Source organism: Macaca mulatta, chromosome 7, assembly GCF_049350105.2.
Source record: "Macaca mulatta isolate MMU2019108-1 chromosome 7, T2T-MMU8v2.0, whole genome shotgun sequence".
NCBI classification, from domain to species: Eukaryota; Metazoa; Chordata; class Mammalia; order Primates; family Cercopithecidae; genus Macaca; species Macaca mulatta.
Window position 1 is genome coordinate 127,536,038 of NC_133412.1, and position 21,984 is coordinate 127,558,021.

A 21,984-nucleotide genomic window follows, 5' to 3' on the forward strand; every position below is an offset into this window, starting at 1 on the left:
TGTGTCTTTCATTTCTTATAGGAACAGGAAAATTGGGATAGGAAAATTGGTACGCAATTTTCCTTTTAGAAATGAACTGGTTGTTCTGGTATACTTTACCTGGAGGTAATGCTGAAAACGTACATATGGAAAAATATTTGACTGCCTATTTTTAATACTTAGTACTTCATTTTTACTTCATTTTACTGTTTGTAACCACTGGGTAGCATATGACAAAGTAATAAGTAAGAAAATTGGTATGAGTGCCCAAACTTACTTTTAAATAATGTCCCCCTCCCTCTCTATTCCTCCCAAAACTTCTGCTTTTTACTTCATAGACCTACAGCATTGAAAAGGATCCTGTGAGTCTTCCAGTCGCCCCTCCCAGTACTGGATCAGCCCCAAGAGTGTTTGTTTATTCACTATCTGCGGGAACATTTTCAGAGATGAGGAATTCACTGGTTCAAACGGCCGCTCCACTTTTTTTCCACCCTAGGAACTATATAAGTGAGATTAATCCTTTCACATTTATTTCATAGAGAACTTAGCTACCGATTAACCATTTCCAACTCTCTCACTCCTTCACTTCCCCCTATACTATGAAACAGCTTTTTTCATCTTTAAATTCAACTTTGAGTTACCCAAAACAGTCATTTGGGCTGTAGACAAGGGTCACACACAATGTGTCAAACAGACACACCTGTTTGAACAGTCAGTCAGTGGTTTCAGTAGGGCTTACAGTAGTCACATGGCTCTCTTGGCTACTGGTAATTAGAAGCGTGAACCCATGGCCATTTGGCAATGACCACCAGGTTGCAGACTCATAGGCACTTCCACAAAAGACAAAGTTTCACCACATCAAAATTTCATTTTTAAATAATTATTCAATGACCGGCTGGGCGTGGTGGCTCACCCCTGTAATCCCAGCACTTTGGGAGACCGAGGTGAGCAAATCGCTTGAGGTCAGGGGTTTGAGACCAGCCTGGCCAACATGACAAAACCCCATCTCTACTAAAAATACAAAAATTAGCCAGGCATGGTGGTGCACGCCTGTAATCCCAGCTACTGGGGAGGCTGAAGCAGGAAAATCACTTGAACCCGGGGCAGGCGGGGGCGGGGTGCAGAGGTTGCAGTCAGCCGAGATCACGCCACTGCACTCCAGCCTGGGCGACAGAGCAAGACTCCATCTCAAAAAAAAAAAAAAATTCATACAATGACTAAACGTTTTATTTTGTCTCACACTACTCTTCTTGCTGCAGATGAACTGCTTGAATTTCATTACAAAATACTGCAAAACAATTACCAGCCCTGTTTGGAAATTTCAGAGCACTAGTATGTATTGTAATATAAAATCAATATATTAATATAGTCATCCCTCGGTATCCTCAGAGGATTGGACCCCCCACCCCACCCCCAACAGCAAAATCCATGGATGCTCAAGTCCCTGATAGAAAATGGCATAGTATTTGTATACTTTAAATCATCTCTAGTTACTTATAATACCTAATATAATGTAAATGATGTGTAGTTATTATACTGTATTGGTTTTATTTGTAGTATTTTTTATTTTTCAAATATTTTTAATCTGCAGTTGAGTCAGCGGATTTAGAACCCATAGATACAGACACCGACTGTACTTTTATACATACGCTGCTTCTAGAACTTAACATTTTATGAGAATACTCAGGAAGGTAGGAGGATTGCATATCCCAGCAGGATCTAAATGGTTAACCTAGGGATTTCATTTTCTCATATAATTAATACCAAAAGTTATATAGCAAGAAAGGTTTTTTTTTGAGACAGAGTCTCACTCTGTCGCCCAGCCTGGAGTGCAGTGGCGCAATCTCGGCTCACTGCAACCGCCGCCTCTGGGGTTCAGGCAATTTTCCTGCCTCTCCCAAGTAGCTGGGACTACAGGCGCCCACCACCACGCCCGGCTAATTTTTTTTTTTGTATTTTTAGTAGAGGCGGGGTTTCACTGTGTTAGCCAGGATGGTCTCAATCTCCTGACCTCCTGATCTGCCCGCCCTGGCCTCCCAAAGTGCTGGGATTACAGGCGTGGGCCCCCGTGCCCGGCCCAAGAAAGGCATTTTTTTTAAGTACACGCTGTAATAGATTGGCCTTCTTCATGATTTTTGTATTATAACCATATACAATTTAAAAATCACAATTTCTATTAAACTTTAGATAGTCATTGATATTTACATTAGCCAATCTTTTACCGACAGTCCCCAATCTACAATGGTTCAACTTAGGATTTCTCAACCTTACAATCATGTGAAAGAAATATGTATCCAGTAGAAACTGTAGTTCAAGTATTCATACAACCATTCTGTTTTCACTTTCAGTACAGTACAACGTTTGAGACATTCAACACATTATTATATTGGCTTTGTGTTAGGTTATTTTGCCCAACTGTAGGCTGACATAAATGTTATGACTATGTTTAAGGTGGCTAAGCTATGATGCTTGATAGTTTAGGTGTAGTAAATGCATTTGTGACTTACATTTTCAACTTACGATGCCCAGAGATAATTCCATTGTAAATTGAGAAGCATATATATTATCATTCTCTCAACAAAAGTACATAGCTTATTCATGAATACTTAGGAAAATGGAGAGAAAATATTGGCATGGATTAATCAAATACTTTAATAATCAACTGAATTTTCAAAGTATTTGCATCTCTCAATTCCCACGGCAAGGCCTATTTAAGCCTCTACATTTACAAAGCTTCAGTAGACCAGGCACAGTGGCTCATGTCTGTAATCCCAGCACTTATGGGAGGCTGAGGCAGGCAAATCGCTTGACCTCAGGAGTTCGAGAGCAGCCTAGGCAACATGATGAAACCCTGTCTCTACTAAAAGTACAAAAATTAACCGGGTGTCGTGGTATGCATCTGTGGTCCCAGCTACTTGGGAGGCTAAGGTGGGAGGATCACTTGAGCCCAGGGAGGTAGAGTGAGCCATGATAACACCACTGCACTCTAGCCTGGACAACAGTGAGACCCTGTCTCAAACAAAAATCAAAAAATTTTTAAAAATGCTTGACTAAACTACTTTAATACTAACTATAAGGGAAAACATCAACTATTCTATAACAGAGAAACATGAGATGTCAATTACTAAAATATAATTGTCCAGTTAAATATTCCAGTATTCCAGGGAAAAGTATTTTCTCTACCTCACCTGTGGGATAGTCCCCAAAACTTTGCCCCAATGAGCAAAGAGGGCGGAGAGAGAATCAGAGTCCTGGTCATACACAAACTAGCGGCATTTGAAATTAACACACAGACTCAGCCATTATGCATAAACTACACAAGGAAACATTTAAGACAATTTTTATTAAATACAAAAGCAAAATAAGCTCTAAGGAGTAAGGTAGGGCTATACTTAAGGGCATTTTCTGTGGACAGCGGGTACAGCACCATTAAGGTTAGCTTAGATATTAACAAACCATGAGCAGAGACAGCTAACTACATTTTATGTTTCTCTTAGTAGTTTTAGGGTCTGCCTAGTAATCAAGAAATTTTACTTCTCCAGAATACATGAACATGGTAACCAAAGAAATGTAAATACTTAGAAAAAGCACTACACAATAAAATTATGACATGCAATTCTTATGCATGTCAAGATGTTCTCTACATCTTCTACAATGTGCATTAACAAAATTAATGCAGATAAGACCTTCACTCCAACCCCAAAGATCTTACATGGTGAATACTATTTTCCAACATCAGCAGAACAAGCTGCAGTTACTTCTTTCAGACATTTAGCTTTAGAACTCTGAATTTCAAAGTAAAATTGTTATAAAAAAGCTAGTCAATATATTTAGCAATAGAGCCACTCTTTTACTTTTGACATCATTCTGAGGTATTAATTCAGAACCATCTTCTAAGCTATCCTGGTAGTACCACAGACTTACTAGCTGCTGATCATACTGCAGATCAATGACTGATTTGAGCAAAGGAGCTTAAAATGATCTAAGGCTAGCATGATTAATAGTTTCCAAAAAGGATGAACATGAGTACTTTTATAAGCAATGCTAGATAAGATATCCATATTTTTCTTTCCCCCTAAAGAATGTTGTTTTAGAATATTTTTGCCATCAAAATTTGATTTACAATCATACAGCTGATTGAGAGATGCACATTTATGGATGTTAAATGACATAAATAAGTAAACTAGACACATACTTTTAAACATAGATCATTATTTGAGTGGGCTTGATACACTGCTAGGATATAACCACACCTAAAGTGAAAGCTCACCCCCACAGGGTATAAGCGACACACAGAAGTCATTATTTACACCATGGCAATATTCCACAAACTCTATTCATAAACATAGAAGGAAAAGAGAGGTGCTGTACAAAGGAAAATATTTTGCTGGTTTCAAAGCACATACAACTTTATTTCCTTTATATGTAAATATTTGACATAGCTTCAAAATACACTGATTTGGGGAGCAGAGAAGAGCTCTATGAGAGCTGTCAGCAGGAGTGGTAGTCAAGGTGAACACACAGAACTGGCTTTAAAAGAGACACATACTGCAAACTGCTGTGTACTTTGTTGCCATGTGAGACCCTTATCTGGGTACATGAAATTGACTGGTAGGTCTGTCATTTTGTGGTACAATCAGTGAGCCTAGGAAACCATTACTAATACTGGACCCATACTCAAGTCAAAAGTGGATAGCCTTGGTCGTTTCCTGTCACTTCCCTTTCCCATGAAAAATAATTCAAACTTCAAACAAATTAGCAGTTTGTCCATAGCCTGGAACCAAACCCTCCTCTACCCTGGAATGGGGAGTGAGGAATATCATTAAGCATTGAGAAAACTGTCAAATATCATTAATAACATTTGGATATGAGTGTTCATATAATTTCTACCCCTAAACCTCCTTAGTATTAAAGGGCCATATTGCCATGATATAGTATTATTACTCAGTAAAGTAACTGCTAAACAGACATTTATTATGTTAGAGTTTTAATTCAGGACAATCTGTGGTATCCATAGCAACAAAAAGTTGTTGGTATAGATATAACCACAGATAGACACAAATGGGGAAAACAATTTCCTAGAGCTAGAAAGCTTTTAAAGATAAAGCACATAATACCAAAAGTAACTATAATAAGGTAAAAAAAAAAAAAAGAGTACCCAAGTGAACAGCTGTTGCTAAACAGGGAATGTTTAACTTAAACTGGATTGTAAATCCAGGTTAACCAAGCCTCAGCAGAATCCACATGAATAATAGGCTAGGGCCACCCCAAAGAGATTGATGTGGAAAATAAATCCAGAGCAATGAAAAGAGGCAGTCAGATATTGTCAGGTTCAAGTATTTTGTTTCTGCTTTCTCTTGGTAAGTGATCTAATTCAAAAAACACTGACATGGTAAAAGTGGGTAGATATTAGGAGAACAGGTACTCAATATTCTAATCACTTACATGCCTAGGAACTAACAAACTACCACAAAGATGGATGAAACTCACTGTCAATCATCTCTGAGGAATCAGCTGAGGACTACATATCTTATTTGGGAAACATGAGAAAGTGGCTTCCACAAATTCCAACCAGTAAACTTACTCCTGGAGAATATTCTGGAATAGATTATTAAAAGCATGTTTGTTAACACTTACGAAGGAAAGTAGTGTTTGCTAAGAGAGGCAGGGTTCATGAAAATATTTTGACAGGAATACTCAAGTAACAGCCCCAGGAAACCCATCTGGATTATAGACTTGGCCAGGTCTTGCATGATCAAAAGTCCTTATGAACAAGAAAGAAAAATAAGTGCATGCTGATCTAATCAGGTGGACTGGAAACTGAATGACTGCCTGTGCTCAAAGCATGAATCTTGAGAGCCCAGCAAGTACTCAATAAATAATTTGTTGCATGAACTGACGAAGAGTCAGATCCCTCTAGTTCTCCAGACAGTAAAATACCAGGTCTTTAAAGCTTTCCTTGTTATGGAATGGTTCGAGTCTCCTCACTCTTCTGGTTCTACCTCTCTTCCTCAACATACTCACCCCCATTACCCAGAACAGTTAACAGCTACTCTCTCTCCCAACCATGGGAAACCACTGAAATAAAGCATTTTTCACTAGTAGAGAATAAAACAGCATCTAATCCAACAAGTTATTAGAGTAAGATTTCCACAAACACATCCATAGACTTCCTGGATCATTATGTGAAATTTCTATACATTGGTTCTATTTCTTTTGATCCTCTTCTCAAGAAACTTCCGAACCACTTATTTTATTTTCAAATGCCTTAACTTCCTCATCCCAAATAAAGCACAAGATTTATTTATGCTTATGAAAACATGCAAGCCATAATTTACCTGCCTTACAAGCAGCGGCAAAAACTCAAATTTGCAAGCCATTTTACCTTAAAACTGACTGTTCCAAAAAGGAAAAATAAAAGTAAAATATTTTAAGTGCCACCATAATTTTTCTTAATTGGTAAGAGAAATGATGATGCTATGCCATCCACGTTTATGAATCTTGTCAAATGACAAGAGGTTGATGCGCTTGGCATTTAAAAATTTTCCTTTTTAGATCTAGGCATGGTATTTTTCAGAAAAAAACATAACATAGTACTTCACTTTTAAAAAAATGACAGCAACATGTCTTTATTATAGATTAAGCAAGTTTAAGAAATACTATTTGTAATCTCAAACAATGCACTGAAAGTGAGTCTTAATTTCAGAGTTTTATTGTATTGCACTAAAGGAACAGCAGGATGGTTATACAATTTTCTCTCGTTCAGTTTTGAAAATCTTAAGTACCTGCAAATTCTTAAGAATACCTTTACCACCAGATTAGAACAGTAAGAATAACCAATTTCTTAATAAGTAATGTCTTACAAATAAAAACACATTTAAAATACCTTTAAATGCATTCTTCACAAGTAATTCAGCATATATTTTTATATCATGTTTACTTATGCTTAAGAATTAAAGCAAGTATATTTATTACTCCAATGGAAATATGGGAAATCTCTCATTCATGCAATATACAGGGATAATATTCAAGTCGAAGGGAAAATTCCCGCTTTTACTTTTGTAAATGGATCCGTATATAATCATCTACATGACAGATAAGGAAACCCATGAAGTTTCCCACTAGTCAGATACACATTTTCAATTCATCAGAAGCACCTGATATCTACAGCTAATTTATAATTAGATACTGTTTCAATGAAACCAAAATGAGCCCTACAAGTTCCTATGAACAAAAGCTTCCAATGTACTAGGACAGTCAGTAATTAATGCATCATTCAGAGGATTATGGCTGTTCCTTAAGAAGTGCAAGTTCAAACCTGTCAACACCAGAGGTAATCATTTTATATTAATTTATACGTAATTCCATTTAAATTCTTTATCCAAGTATAACATATGAAAACAGTCTTTCCACAAGCAAAAAATGTGGAAACATTTAAAAATAAGGAGTCATTTTTTAAAGTAACTGATCAGATTCCACAGGCTACTCTTGGACAGGATCTTGCTGGATAGAATCCCTTCATTTGGTGGCTTTTTGCATGCACTTAACTGGACCAATTCTTCTGTGTGTTGTTCTAAGAGCTCACCAAAACATAGATCATGCTGAAAAGAAGAAAAAAGCTGTTAATTTGAACATTCCTAATTATAAAAAAAAAACTCAAGAGCATGAGAGAGTATGCTTTATATAGCAAACTAGTATCACAGAAAATGAAAAGACTAATGACAAGTTCACAGTGATTTTAATTTGCATTTATGGACTTTTGCCTAACATAGGACTTGGCTCAGTGCATGTGGTGTAGTTGTCCCCTATTCCCTTTCCAATTTTAGCAAGTAGAACAGCACAGCTGAAAGCTTAATGGGGGATCAGAGCTTAGTGAAGCATCCAAACACCACACGCTCTGGAGTCGTGTCTAATAATAGAATGAGCATCTCTGGAGGGCTCACTTCACACCGGCCGTTAGGTCTTTCATACACATTATCTCGCTTAATCCTCCAAGCAGTCCTAGAAGGCAGGTACCAGTTGCATTCCCATTGTATAGAAAGGAATGATCAATCAAGGATCTTTCCCATTAGAGAAAGGCTCCAAGCACTAGCAACTTTTAGGAAGCAGTTAAAAAAGAAAAGGGGGGAAAACAGCAAAATAAAAGGCAATGACCTTTTGATTTAGGTTTAAGAACTGCCAAGGGCAATTCTACATAGAGTGATAGGGGAAAGGCACAGGGGCATGGTCCAAAAAGCATGTATCTCTAAACAGAAATACAAAGGAGTTGAACAAGCTTGATAGACAACTTTAAAACAGAACAAATGTCCTGGTGCTACCATATCCCGGTGAACATTTTCCCACAACTGCACATCTCCAACTTTATCATTTATTCAATCATTCATTTCATTTCTTTCATTCAACATGTATGTTTGAAGTGCCTATTATATGCCAGCCCTGTTCCAGACATTTGCTATGGAAACTTACAAAATGAAAATTAACAGGAAATTAAAATGACACATAGAATTTCACTTTTCAGAGCATTTCTTTGTTTCATACATGAGTAATATCTGCATATGCACTAAAGGATATTCATTTTCACAGTAATAGCCTCTAAAAGCATAAAAATACCAAAAATATCTTTTTCCTAAATTTCAGTCTAACCATTCTTTTTCTATGATGGAAACTTATGTATAAAGAGAAATATGAATATGAATATAAGCCTATCTTAGCAAGTTTTCAAGTAACGAAAAAGAGAATGGAACCTTATGCTGTTTTTTTAAAGCTTACGGCTCTTTTGGAAATATTCTGAAAATCAAGGAGAAAGCCCTCTCTAGTTGAATATGTATTGATAAAAAACGAGAAAGTATTTCATATAAGTGATGTGTAAAAGCATATTCACATGGCTTAAAGAAACATATAATTCTACATTTAACAGTGCCCTTTTCTAGTTGTAATAAGCAGTCATTTCACCGCACCTACAACACACCTACAGCAGGGGTTCTCAACCAGGGCAATTTTGCCCCTCGGGACATCTGGGCAATGTCCAGAGACATTTTTGGTTGTCATCGGGGGGCAGGAGGGCACTAATGGCATCTAGTGGGTAAAGGCCAGGGATGCTGCTAAACGTCCTACAATATACAGGACAGCTTCCCACAGAAATTCCCACACAGCCCAGACTGTCAACAGTGCCGAAGTTGCGAAATCCTGACCTAGAGGAACAATGAGTCCATCAGAGTATAAAAGGAAAAAAAATCAGGCCGGGCGCGATGGCTTATGCCTGTAATCCCAGTACTTTGGGAAGCCAAGGTGGGCAGATCACCTGAGGTCAGGAGTTCAAGACCAGCCTGGCCAACATGGTGAAACTCCTTCTCTACTAAAAATACAAAAATTAGCCAGGGGTGGTGGCTACTCAGCCACCAGGGGGGGTGGCTACTCCCAGCTACTCAGGAGGCTGAGGCAGAGAAATTGCTTGAACCTGGTGGGGCGGAGGGTGCAGTGAGCAGAGATCATGCCACTGCACTCCATCCTGAGCGACAGAGACTCCGTCTCAAAACAAAAAGGAAAAAAATCAGAAACTGCACCACCCTGTAAGGTAGAACTACTTATTTCATTCATACCACTCAAATCAAGCAAATCAGAAAATAAAGGGCAGAGCACACCACTTATGAAGAATGATAAAGAAAAAATGAAACATAATGTCGGGAGAGACCCTAAAGACAAGCAGAAACCTGCAAACTCACACATCCCTATCCTTCAATGACATCACTTTGCCACAGAGAATGAGGACCATCCTTTACCAACTGAATGTGTCTGAGAACTTAGGAAGCAGCATCCCTGACCAAACCTTCTGCCTCTGACAGCAGACTGGTTTACTGCCTTGATAAGCACCAGTGTGGGTCACATTGAGTGTGTGAGAATTTGCTGGTGTGCACCATGCACACTTAAGACACTAAGTTATTCTTCGAATGGATTTTAAGGTGTGAAAACCATAATGCCTGCAAACTTTTAAAGCAGCAAAGTGAAAGCATATTTCATTTTACCTTTTCAACTTACCCGTATAGGTAGTAAAAAAATGCTAGAAGATAAAAAGCTAATTTGCACCATCCTTCCTTCTGACAATATGCTAGAATATCTGCATTCATGATGGTTGTAGGGTCATAGAGTCCTGGGCCACTCATCACTGGTCTACTCATATACCTGGAATAAACACAGTCTATTAGGCATTCAGAAAGGGCAGCAAACGTTCAGATAAGAAAGCGGGTCTGTCTTCTAAAACATCTGTTACGAAAGGTGGTCCACACAGGGAAGCATTCTTTTACTTATGGGTAAAATGCTTTTCTTTTACCATCTTAATTTTAAAAGTAGAGTCCCTAATGAGCAGAATGAGATAGCTAAACAAGCTTCATCTAGTCTCTACCTTTTCAGAAATCCAAGAAAAACAGGAAGAACTGTAAAAAGAAAATAGGTGTTTTGCTTTTACTTATCTGGACATAATTTTAGATTTACAGAAAAGATGTAAGAACCTTTCACCCAGATATTTCAAATGTCCATTTTTACTATATTTGCTTTATCCTTCTCTTTCTCATTCTGAGTATTGTTTTTTTGTTTTGTTTTCAGACAGCGTCTTACCCTGTCACCCAGGCTGGAATACAGTGGTACAATCTCGGCTCACCACAATCTCAGACTCCTGGGCTCAAGCAATCCTTCTGCCTCAAGCCTCCCAAGTAGCGGGGACTACAGGCACACACCACCATGCTTAGCTAATTTTTTTGTATTTTTTGTAGAGAGGGGATTTTGCCATGTTGCCCAGTCTGTTCTCCAACTCCTAGGCTCAAGTGATCCACCTGCCTCAGTCTCTCAAAGTGCTGGGATTGCAGGGATGAGCCATTGCACCTGGCCCTGAGTAAATTTTTTCTTTTTTTTTTTTTTTGAGATGGAGTCTCGCTCTGTTGCCCAGGCTGCAGTGCACTGGCACGATCTTGCAAACTCCACCTCCTAGCCTGAAGCAATTCTCTGCCTCAGCCTCCAAAGTAGCTGGGATTACAGGCGCCCGCCACCATGACTGGTTAATTTTTGTATTTTTAGTACAGACAGGGTTTCACCATCTTGGCCAGGCTGGTCTTGAACTCCTGACCTCGTGGATCCACCCACCTCGGCCTCCCAAAGTGCTGGGATTACAGGCGTACGCCACTGCACCCGGCCAAGTACATTTTTTTCTGAATCATTTCAGAGTCCATTGTAGACCTGATACCACTTTACTCCTAAATATTTCTTCAGTATATATCTCCTAAAATCAAGGGCAATAAGGTTTTGACATGCCTATTTAAAACAAAAACTTCTAACTCTATATACTGCAGATATAACTATGGAAGTTAAAAATATTACCTTTTACAAATAACCTAAGTTAGTCATAAACACAGAAAGAAATTCGACATACACTGTACATTTTGACTTATCTGCAGTTCAAGGACAAGCAAAGCTAATCTAAGTTGATAGAGGTCAGTGGTCTTGGGAGGTGTGGAGGGTAACCGACTAAGATGGGACACAAGTGCATGCTCTGGAGGCCACAACTGTTGTGTATCTTGATCTGGGTGGTGGTTTAACAGGTGTATACATATGTAAAAATTCATTGAGCTATATACTTCAGACTTGTGCAAAACACTAAGTTATACTTCACTTTTTTTAAAAAAATTCCTTTAAAAATAAAGCTCTGTAAGAGGTATTGAAACAGTTTTTGTTCATCCACTTCATTTTTTAAAAAATAAATGCCAACTAAGCTTCCATTTTTATGTAGGTAACTAGCATGTGAGATAACCATATCAACCGCAGTATATTTAAGTTTTCATTTTAAAAAATTAAAAGTGTATCTAAACATTACCTCCAAATATGATATGCCAAGAGGGGCATGTTGAGGCCCAGTGTAAGCCACTCCGCTGCACAGAGAAACATGACACAGAAGAAAGCGTGGATGAGGTACTCTGGGAGTACAAGCTGGAAGGAAAACACAGGCCAGTGATCAAAATGCCTCGGCATTAAGTTAACTGCTAATCTGGAAAGCAGGTGGCAACCAAGTTTCCATAATGAAAAATCACTGTTTTCTTAGACTCAGAAATAAAAGATGCTACTGAGTTTTATTTCCATGTTTAACTTTTTACCAAAAGTAGGATTACAGGCAAACTGACCAGAGTATATAGCTTGCACTAACGTAACATAGTAAGATACATGACTTAAAATTTAAAGCTCAAATTCTTAGAGTAATAGATCAAATTATACAAAGTTACCACCCAGACTGTTAAACAATTTGCTAGTCAACTAGAATACTTTTTCTTTCCACCATTCAACAATGATAGAAGTACAAAAATGAGATATCTGATCACATGCAACATATTAAAATTTCCACAGAAACAAAACTCCCCTTTAGAATTTTACACATCGGTGTTTTTAAGCCTTTAACAGAAACCAGAAATGCTACATACACAATATTTAGCAAACCACATCGCATTCCCACAGAAGTAAGTTTTTAATGGAAAGCCAATCAGCCAATAATCTCAGCACAGTGGGGGGAAGAACACTAATATGCACAAATGTAAAAGATTTGCTTTCTGCAATGTAGGAGGGAAAAGACTGAGTTCTTAACCATGAAATTAGGATTTTCCAGGTTCCCAAGTTCTCATTCTTAGGTGGCCTTTCCGTTTCTTTACGCCTGCTTGCCAACAAAAAGGTAAGACACAACAGAAGACCAGTAGAAGCTCAGAACCCAAAAACAAAATAAACCTTTTGGTAGTAGGTAGTATTAAGTGAAGAAAAATTAATCAAGCAAAATGCTTTTTATAAAATGACCACAAGTTAATGCTTTATTTTAAATTATCTTTCCCATCCTAAAGATTTCAGCCTGAGAACTTTGTGAAATAAAAATACCAACACCTCTCATTGCAAGTTTCAGCCAAAGTATCTCCTATAAGTCACAGCTACAAAGCCAGTTTCTCAAATGTTTACTTCATACCAAATGGAAATCATGTGAATACTTATCATCATCAGCTCACTCCTGAGGGGAAACCATGGCTGTAGAGATTGTAATCATACTATATACTCAGGCCCATTTTCTCATACTCCCAAATTACTCTCTCCAATTTAAAGCTGTAGAAGGGGCTTTTTAATGAATACTATTTTAGATAAAATCCAGGTAAACAACTAATCTATACCACTAACCAAATACTTTCTACAAACTTAAACATTCTAATAAAAGATAAACTCTGCATATGTACATAAACTTCTAAATAACATTTAAGCCAGCATCTATTTAAGATCAAAGTTCTCTAAACAAGAAAATGGCTATAGGACTCCGAAACTCAAGGACTATAACCAGAACAAACCATGAAAAACATACATTTTATTAAGAATTCCACTACAGTTGCTTTTGTAATACTTGTTTAAATTACAGATGTTGTCTCTAAAATATAATAAGCCTATTTCAGCCCTAAAAAGCCAACTGATATCTAACAGACAAATCATCATGCAAGGTTTTACCCTACACTTACAGACTGAAGTATGGAAAGAATGATTTTGAAGAAAGCATAACCCCCTCCCGCTCTTAATATACTTTAATAAAAAGTGTTAATAAAGATAACCTACAACTCTACCAGTTCTAATATGAAACAAATGTTATTCCCTCCCTTCTCCTCAAAAGGAGTCCAGAAACATTTACTACCCATCTCTCTTAAAAACCAACCCTCTCCGAGCATTCTTTAATGACAAAATTTCCCCTTAAGTGACACAAAAATTATTCCATTTAGGAACCAAGGTTCAAACAGAAACTAGTATCCAGAAAAAATACCTCATGCAAATATAGCTGAAATGATAGTATTTAAACATGCAAAACATAATATTCTCTTGTTAAAGTTCACAATTTAAAAAATGGTGATATTTGTCTTCCCCCATACTTTGGCAGAACTGTCAAAACAAATTTAAATAGGGAAAACTGTCAGATGCACTGCTATTCAGCCAATTATCGGCACCCTATCCAAAAGGCAACCTGTGCTGCTATAAAAATGGCCTTCAACCTCCTGCAGCATTAGGATGTCCCAAGCACATGTCTCTTCTCAGTGAGAATTTCTTTCCATTAAGAAAAGCCAGGAATCGCACATTACCTGTTAAAATGAAACCAGTCCCTCCTAAATTTACAATACATTAGGAAAATACAAGAGTTTGAGCTTCAAAAATTAGGCTGTCTTGAGTTCAAATGCTGACTCTATCTTAGCTGTATAACCTTCGGCAAAGTGCTTTAACCTGGCAAAGCTTCAGTTTACTCTCCTATTCATGAGATAACAATATACCTACCTCAGGAGTGTCATAAGAATTAAATTAAAAAATTCAGGCAAAGTGCTTAGCACAGAGCCTAGCACCCAGGAAAATCCTCATCTGATTTCAGATATTTTTACCTTCATCATCATTTGGTTATTCGAAGTAATGAAAAGACAAACAGCATAGAACACTATTAATAAACAGCTATCAAAAGGGGAAATTTCCGTTTCTTCATTTCCTGGTAACAACTTCAACTACTTAGGTTAAAATGTTTTACAATTAACACTTACTACTTTCCAACAGAAGGCAAATTCATCTACTCATATCTTGTTTCATAACAGCAAAGAAACAGCTAATAAGTTAATACTTTTAATTGTACCTACATCAACTCTTACTGTAACAGTTCTCTAAAGACAAACTGGAAATCTCTTCCACCATCCACAGTTATCTAGGAAACAATAATAAAGTACCAAACTAACTTTCTAGATGCTTTTCCAAATAAAATCCCTCTAGCACACTAGTGCTAGTACACTAGTATGCTAGACAACTAAAATCTACACAAACTCTCCCCTTCGTTAAGTAATTTTTAAAGCTGAATTACTGTATTTTATTTCTTGAAGACATACCGATGGCTTTCTTATAAACAACCAACCATTCAATTCCTGACCAATCAGGCACAATCAAATACACAGGCTAAAGGAGAATCTTCCTAAATGCATTCAAAAATACAAAAAACAAGCTGGGTACCTTGGTGTGCGCCTGTAATCCCAGCTACCCAGGAAGTTGAGGCAGGAGGATCACTTGACCCAGGAGTTTGATACGAGCCTGGGCAATATAAAGAGATCCCCCCCACCATCTCAAAAGAAAATTTTAAAATACATACATATATATTTTTTCAAACACCCCAAGCACAATGGAGCTACATTAGCACTAAATTCGTGATGGCTCAGAACTTCAAGCCTGTTTCAGAAATAGAAAGTAAATACACACTAGAAATAACTACGTAGACATTTGTATACAAATTGTTATCTACAAAATTATGGCACCTTAAGTCCAAAGAATGGCATTACTGTGAGATCCCAGAGCCCCCAGAACAGAGGTATCCACCTAACAGGCTCTGAATAAACATCAGCTGAAAGAATGACTCATTTATTCCAGAATATGCAAACCAAAGACAAACTAGATATGGCAGATAAGTCCATACTAAAGATGTCACTCACATACTACCTCATCATAAGTCACAACCCGAGAATCATCTCACCATCTATTAGTCATTTTATGTTAACCAACTTTCAAGTACTGCACTAAATAATTTCACATAGAAGTGCCTATGGCTATAACATAAAAAAAACGCATACGCATTTAACAGCTTTCCCTACTTGACCGGGCTAGCAAGCATATATTTGCATAAAATATGAAATTTCATGAAATCATAAACCTCAACAGGCATATGAACGAGCACACTGAACAAAACATTACAAATACAAATGCCCTAACCCTCCCCATGAAATGAATATAGCATTAAAACATTAAACTAAAAAGCAGTACACACCTTTAATGCAATTTTGACTCTTTTAATCTTTTTGACCTTTTCAACTGTCTTTGGCCGACAATGTAAAAAGCAGATTGGAAGAATGTTAGTATGACAGCTGACAAGACCACCAGCAGATTAATAATAGAATAGTCAAGCATGACAGGAAAAAGATTTTTTAACTTCTGCCTACTTCAAAAAGTACAAATATATTATGCTACTCAGAATACTGGCCATTTTCAAATTACATCAAGTTAAAAACAAATATATTTTTTAAAATCTAAAGATAAATCCTATATTATAACTTACGGGATTCAGGGTATTACACTGGTCTATAGGATTCTTGTAATCAGTCTTCAGCTCATCAAATGCTATAATCTAAAATAAAATTAAAACAGTTAGGAACACTCACTTTAATTAAAAACAGCAACAAACCTGCCCCATATTCAAATAATTACTAAAGTTAATAAAACAAGAACAAAAGTACACCGAGATCACAAATACCAATTTATACTAAACTCATATATGACAAAAAGAAGAGCCAGAATCCAATTTAAAGAAGTGAAAACATTCTTATCTCAGTATAACTAAAATTTGGTATCACTGTAATAAATACCTCCAATTTTCAATTTCTTCAATGCCTCTGCTCAAGTTATTTCAACTTATCTCTACTTGAAATAATCTTCTGAGTAGAAAAGTCATTTCAACTGTTTATCCAAATTCCTCTTTATCCAAAAAAAAAAAAAAAAAAAAACCTTCCTATGCCAATTTCTTTCTGTAGGTTTTCCTAACTCCTCTGGGCAGAAGTAATTGCATCCCTGTCCACATCTCCACACAGCATGGGACTCTATAATGCCATCAATATGGCTTTTCTCATTGCCATGAGTGTGGTATTTACACACAAGTCTGTCCTCCCCTCTACATTCTCAGGGAGAAGGACCATTTTTATTTATCTGTGCATGCTCCTCCTCCCTTGGCACAGTGCTCAGTGGGACACTAGAGATGGATTTTAACTCTTCAATTTGTTCCCATTTGTGCACAAACACATACATTTGTAAGGATGCTTCTGTCCACACTCTGGAGGAATGTGTCTTCAACCTCAAGGGTCACTAGAATGTACGTTAAGAGTCAAAATAGGGGCTATGCATCACTTTGTGGCATCATTTCAGGTGTCAAAGAAAGAAGACAAAGGCAGCAAGTTGATGGGGGAGCCATGTTAGTTGCTAACACTACTCATCCCAGGTACACACAACCTAAGCTACCCTTCCCCTAATGAGTTAGGAATAGTATCCTTACATGTCAAAGTGTTGCTCAATATTATCAGTAATCAGTAAAGTTACATATTTCCATCTTTTAACATGACTGTTTATTTCCCTGTTAAAATTTAGTTTTATAAAAAGATAGTTTAATTTCTAGAGTTCTATAAAATTCACCAACCTGCCCGAATAAAAACTCCAACCAAATAGCAATAGAAGGAAAATAATAAAACATTAGAATGTAATCTCTAAAAGAACAAAGATTGTTATATTTACTATTATGTCCCAGGGCCTAAAATATAAAATAGTGCCTGGCACATAGGTAAGTGCTCAATAAACATTAAATGGAAGGAAGGGGTGAAAAAAATCGCACTTGGGATTAAAAAAAAAAAGTGCAGAACTCACCAGAAGGGATTTCCCTTGGCTAATGACACCTAACACAAATGTTAAAAATATAAATGTGAGGCTGGGCGCGGTGGCTCAAGCCTGTAATCCCAGCACTTTGGGAGGCCGAGACGGGCGGGTCACGAGGTCAGGAGATCGAGACCATCCTGGCGAACACGGTGAAACCCCGTCTCTACTAAAAAGTACAAAAAAACTAGCCGGGCGAGGTGGCGGGCACCTGTAGTCCCAGCTACTCGGGAGGCTGAGGCAGGAGAATGGCGTAAACCCGGGAGGCGGAGCTTGCAGTGAGCTGAGATCCGGCACTGCACTCCAGCCTGGGCGACAGAGCGAGACTCTGTCTCAAAAAAAAAAAAAAAAAAAAAATATATATATATATATATGTGTGTGTGTGTGTGTGTGTGTGTGTGTGTGTAATTAGAAAATACTAATTTCTGATTACTTATGGACATGATTAGTCAGCTACTTGATGTCAGCCGTGGTATATATCCCCAATACATTTTAGTAATAAAGCTCAAGACAAGGATCATAATCACAAGTATTTGTCAATAACAAGATTCAACTTAACAGAATACAAAACCTGTCTTTAAAACTGACATTTAATTGGATATTTTCTTCAGGTGACTTCAAGAGAATTTTTTTTTTTTTTTTTTTTTTTTGTGAGACAGGGTCTTACTCTGTCACCCAGGCTGGAGTGCAGTGGCACAATCTCGGATCACTGCAACCTCCACCTCCTCGGCTCAAATGATTCTCCTGCCTCAGCCTCCGGAGTAGCCGGGACTACAGTTGCATGCCACCACGACTGGCTAATTTTCGGATTTTTTGTAGAGATGGGATTTTACCATGTTGCCCAGACCGGTCTCAAACTCCTGAGCTCAGGTGATCCGCCTGCCTTGGCTTCCCAAAGTGCTGGGATTACAGGTATAAGCCTCCGTGCCCAGCTACAAGGGATCTTTTAAGTATGTTGTTGAATGGGTTTCTCTTTGAGTGCTATAGGTTAGGGTTTTCGAAACTCTTCTGAGAAGACTCTTAAATTAATGGTTTTCAAATCTTTTTGCAGCTATGTGGCTGAGCAAAGACACCCACAAAATTTCCCACAGAAGTATAACAAAAATAAAACAGATAAATCCCTAATGATGCCCAAGTACACAATTCAGGATACCTTCCAACTTGTTACACATCTTTAAGGAATGACTTCTAAACTTTTACGTTTTCAAACAATCTATGCTCCCGACTCTTCTCCACAGAGCATCAATCACATGAATTAGGACTAAATTGACAGATATAATCGTCAGCATAAAAAACATTCTCTAATACAGTGATTAATGTAAATAAGATTTTTGGAATGTAATTTTAAAATTGTAAAATGAGTCTTCTGAAAGTTACTTCAACTACCTGCTAGAGTTTGGTTTAACTTCTCCAAATCTCAGGTTGAAATCTGATCCCCAATGTTGGAGGCGGGAATCTAACGGGAGGTGTTTGGGTCATGGGAGCAGATTCCTCATGAATGGTTTGGTGTCATCTTGGAGGGAATAAGTGAGTTCTACTATTAGTACCCAAGAGAACTGGCTAGTAAACAGCGCCTGGCACCTCCCCTTCTTTTTCCTTTGCTTCCTCTCACTATGGGATCTCTATACACTATTCCCCCACCATGAGTGGAAGCAAGCTGAGGCTTTCACCCGATGCCCAGTCTTACAGCCAGCAGAATCCTGAGGTAAATAAACATCTTTTTTCTTTGTAAATTACTCAGCCTCCCCGTATTCCTTTATAGCAACACAAATGGACTAAGATACTACCTAAGATGATAAACATAAGGATATATGGATAACAGAAAAATTAAAACTATCTATTTAGAATTGTTTCCAAAAGGATACTAAGTCTCCGAATGAAGAAATCCCTAAGCATAAAAGCTCCACGAATCTGTGGTACAATGTTTTTTTTAATTCTATAACACGACTTAAAATTATTTACTTCGCCCAGACACGCATTTGTTTCGAAGCTGAAATTAAATTACCCATTTTTTGAAAGTGCAGTTCAGGTTTTCCGTAAGCCAAACACTACTTGGTCCAAAATGTACAAATGTGGAAAAGGCTACCCCAGAGCTCTAAGAATCCCCCTCATTCCAGAAAAAAGGAATACCCATCAAGCAGAGAGTGACTTAAAGCTACATCTACAGATGGAATGGAACCACACATTGTCTTTTTTTTTTTTTTTTTTTGAGACGGAGTCTTGGCCCAGGATGGAGTGCAGTGGCGCCATCTCGGCTCACTGCAACCTTTGCCTCCCGGGTTCAAGCGATTCTCCTCCACCTTAGCCTCCCGAGTAGCTGGGATTACAGGCGCCCACCACCACGCCTGGCTAATTTTTTTGTATTTTTAATAGAGACAGTGTTTCACCATGTTGGCCAGGCTGGTCTCGAACTCCTGACCTCGTGATCCTCCCGCCTCCGCCTCCCAAAGTGCTGGGATTACAGGCGTGAGCCACCGCGCCCAGCCATGGAACCACACATTTTCATCACAGGCTTACTAAGGCTGAGCTAGTCTGTATCCCAAATTATCTTTGGTATTGTTCTCCCACCAAAGCAGAGCTGAAGATGCTCTTCAAATTACTGGCTCTTACTGACAAGCATTCTGAGTTAGCAGTTATTTCTGACACAGTTAATAGCCTACGTAAGTATTCCTGATTACAATAAGCAGTCAGGTCCTAAAATAATTATAAACATAACCACACTGCTTAGCAAAAAGAATGGATTGTGATATGCTTCCACTTTCGAGATTTTTTTTTGCATAAGACGCTGCTGCTATTGAAACATTCTGCCCCTCCTTATGTTTCATAGAAATCCTTGTTACGGGCATGATGAAACCTGACTTAAAATCTACATAAGAGTGAACGTGTTCATTCAAATTAAAAGCAGTATAGGAGAAGGTACTGGAATACGGGGAAAAGAGAAGCAAGTATGAGATAAATTTTTAATGAATGATTTCCAGAGGGCTCTCAATGCTTTTAATTTTGTGCTAAAGCAACAGAAATTCTTAAAAATCTCTGTAGAACTATGTCGCTGGGAACTTACGACTTTGGACCAGTAATGCTGTGCTTCCACCCTGCAACAGTGATGATGATGTGTGTAACAGAAATAAATACCGCCCTCGAAAAGCTTAAGGTTTCTGAGCAACTCAAAATCAAAGAAAACCCCCTCTACTAAATCAAGCAATCCTGAATATAAGGGTGGCTTGGAAGGCTGCCGGTTGAAATTCCAGCGGTCAAAGTATGATTTGGGGGGGAAACGCGGACATGCAATCAACAAAGTAATCAATCGAACTTGCATCAAAGTTCACCAGGAAACAACAATCTGGAAAAAGAAAAAAAAAAAAAAGTAATTTGATTTGAAGAGCACCCAACAAGTGCTGAGAAGTAGAGTTGGAAATTCACCCTAAGTAGGTTACATTTTGGCCACAGTTCTGTGGAAACCCTAAAAGAAAGCCAATCTATATTAACAAAAATTAGGAAAACTTCATTCACACTACGCCCGTATCACCGCGCCGTTGACATCCTCCCCGGGGATGCAGGGATACGGAGATGCGGGGATACGGGGATGTGGGGCCGCGGGCCAGCAGAGGTCGGTGAGAGCGCAGCGCGGAACCGCAGGGGCCCGCCTGGACCGCGGCCGCCCCACCCAGCCCGGGAGGAGTAGCGGTGCGCGCGGCCTGTGCCAAGACACCGCGGGCGCATCCACCGGGCGACCGCGCGCCCAGGCTCCTCCAGTACCCGCGGCCCCCAGACCGCGGATGGATGGCGCGCAGACCCTACGCCGCGCGGCCCGCACCAGCCGGACCGCAACCCAGGCGAGCAAACCACCCGCCGCCGTGGCGGCCCCGACCGCGAGCCCCGGGCGAAAAGAAGCTGCGCTGCCGCCTCGCCCTCCCTCCCACAGCCCCGGCTACTCACGTGCCAAATGGCGAAGAAGATGAGCGCGGCAGTGAGCAGCAGCGCCAGCATGTAGCAGAAGGCCGCGAACGTGAACGCCATGGTTAGGGAGGAGGAGCAGGGAGCAGCGCCGGTGCCAGCGGAGAAAGGCGGCGCAGGGCCCTCTGGGTAAAACCATTCACTTCCCCCGGCCACAGCCACGACCGCCGCCGATACCGCCTCGGCGCCAGCCCTCTCAGCGCGCCTGCGCACCAGCCCAGCCGCCCCGGCGCCCTCTGATGGCCGGAGTCTGCGTTGCACTGACATTGTCCGCACAGTTGATTATTTTTCCTTCCTCCTCGCGTTTATTTTTTCAACAAATTATTTATTGAATGAGTGCCTAGTTTGTTACAGGTACCGCGTTTCTCGCTTCACATACAAAGATGAATAAGATAGTACCTGCACTGAAAGAACTTAGTATAGTGCCGGAAATGAACACCTAAATAAATACTTTATTATAACTCTGTAAACGGATGTGTGTGGGATGTTCTGAAAGGTCGAAGAAGGACAGCCAGCCCGCCCGGGAGCATTTAGGCAGGATTCCTGCTGTAGGTGTTTCCTAAGTTGGCC

The 21,984-nt window shown here is 39.0% G+C and overlaps 1 protein-coding gene and 1 long non-coding RNA gene across 2 annotated transcripts; one reads left to right on the top strand and one right to left on the bottom strand.

Annotated features, from left to right (window-relative positions):
• The first annotated feature begins 19 nt into the window (after window positions 1-19).
• On the top strand, window positions 20-11,689 carry LOC144330258 (uncharacterized). Its single transcript, XR_013396273.1, has 2 exons — window positions 20-105; window positions 10,579-11,689. It is a non-coding gene; the product is annotated as an uncharacterized LOC144330258 (long non-coding RNA).
• On the bottom strand, window positions 6,126-21,599 carry CNIH1 (cornichon family AMPA receptor auxiliary protein 1). The gene is given in 5 exon segments (NM_001193769.1): window positions 6,126-7,580; window positions 10,015-10,158; window positions 11,840-11,952; window positions 16,103-16,171; window positions 21,397-21,599. Coding segments are annotated over 5 exon segments (435 nt in total). The 5' UTR covers window positions 21,478-21,599; the 3' UTR covers window positions 6,126-7,552.
• Between the last annotated feature and the right edge of the window lie 385 nt (window positions 21,600-21,984).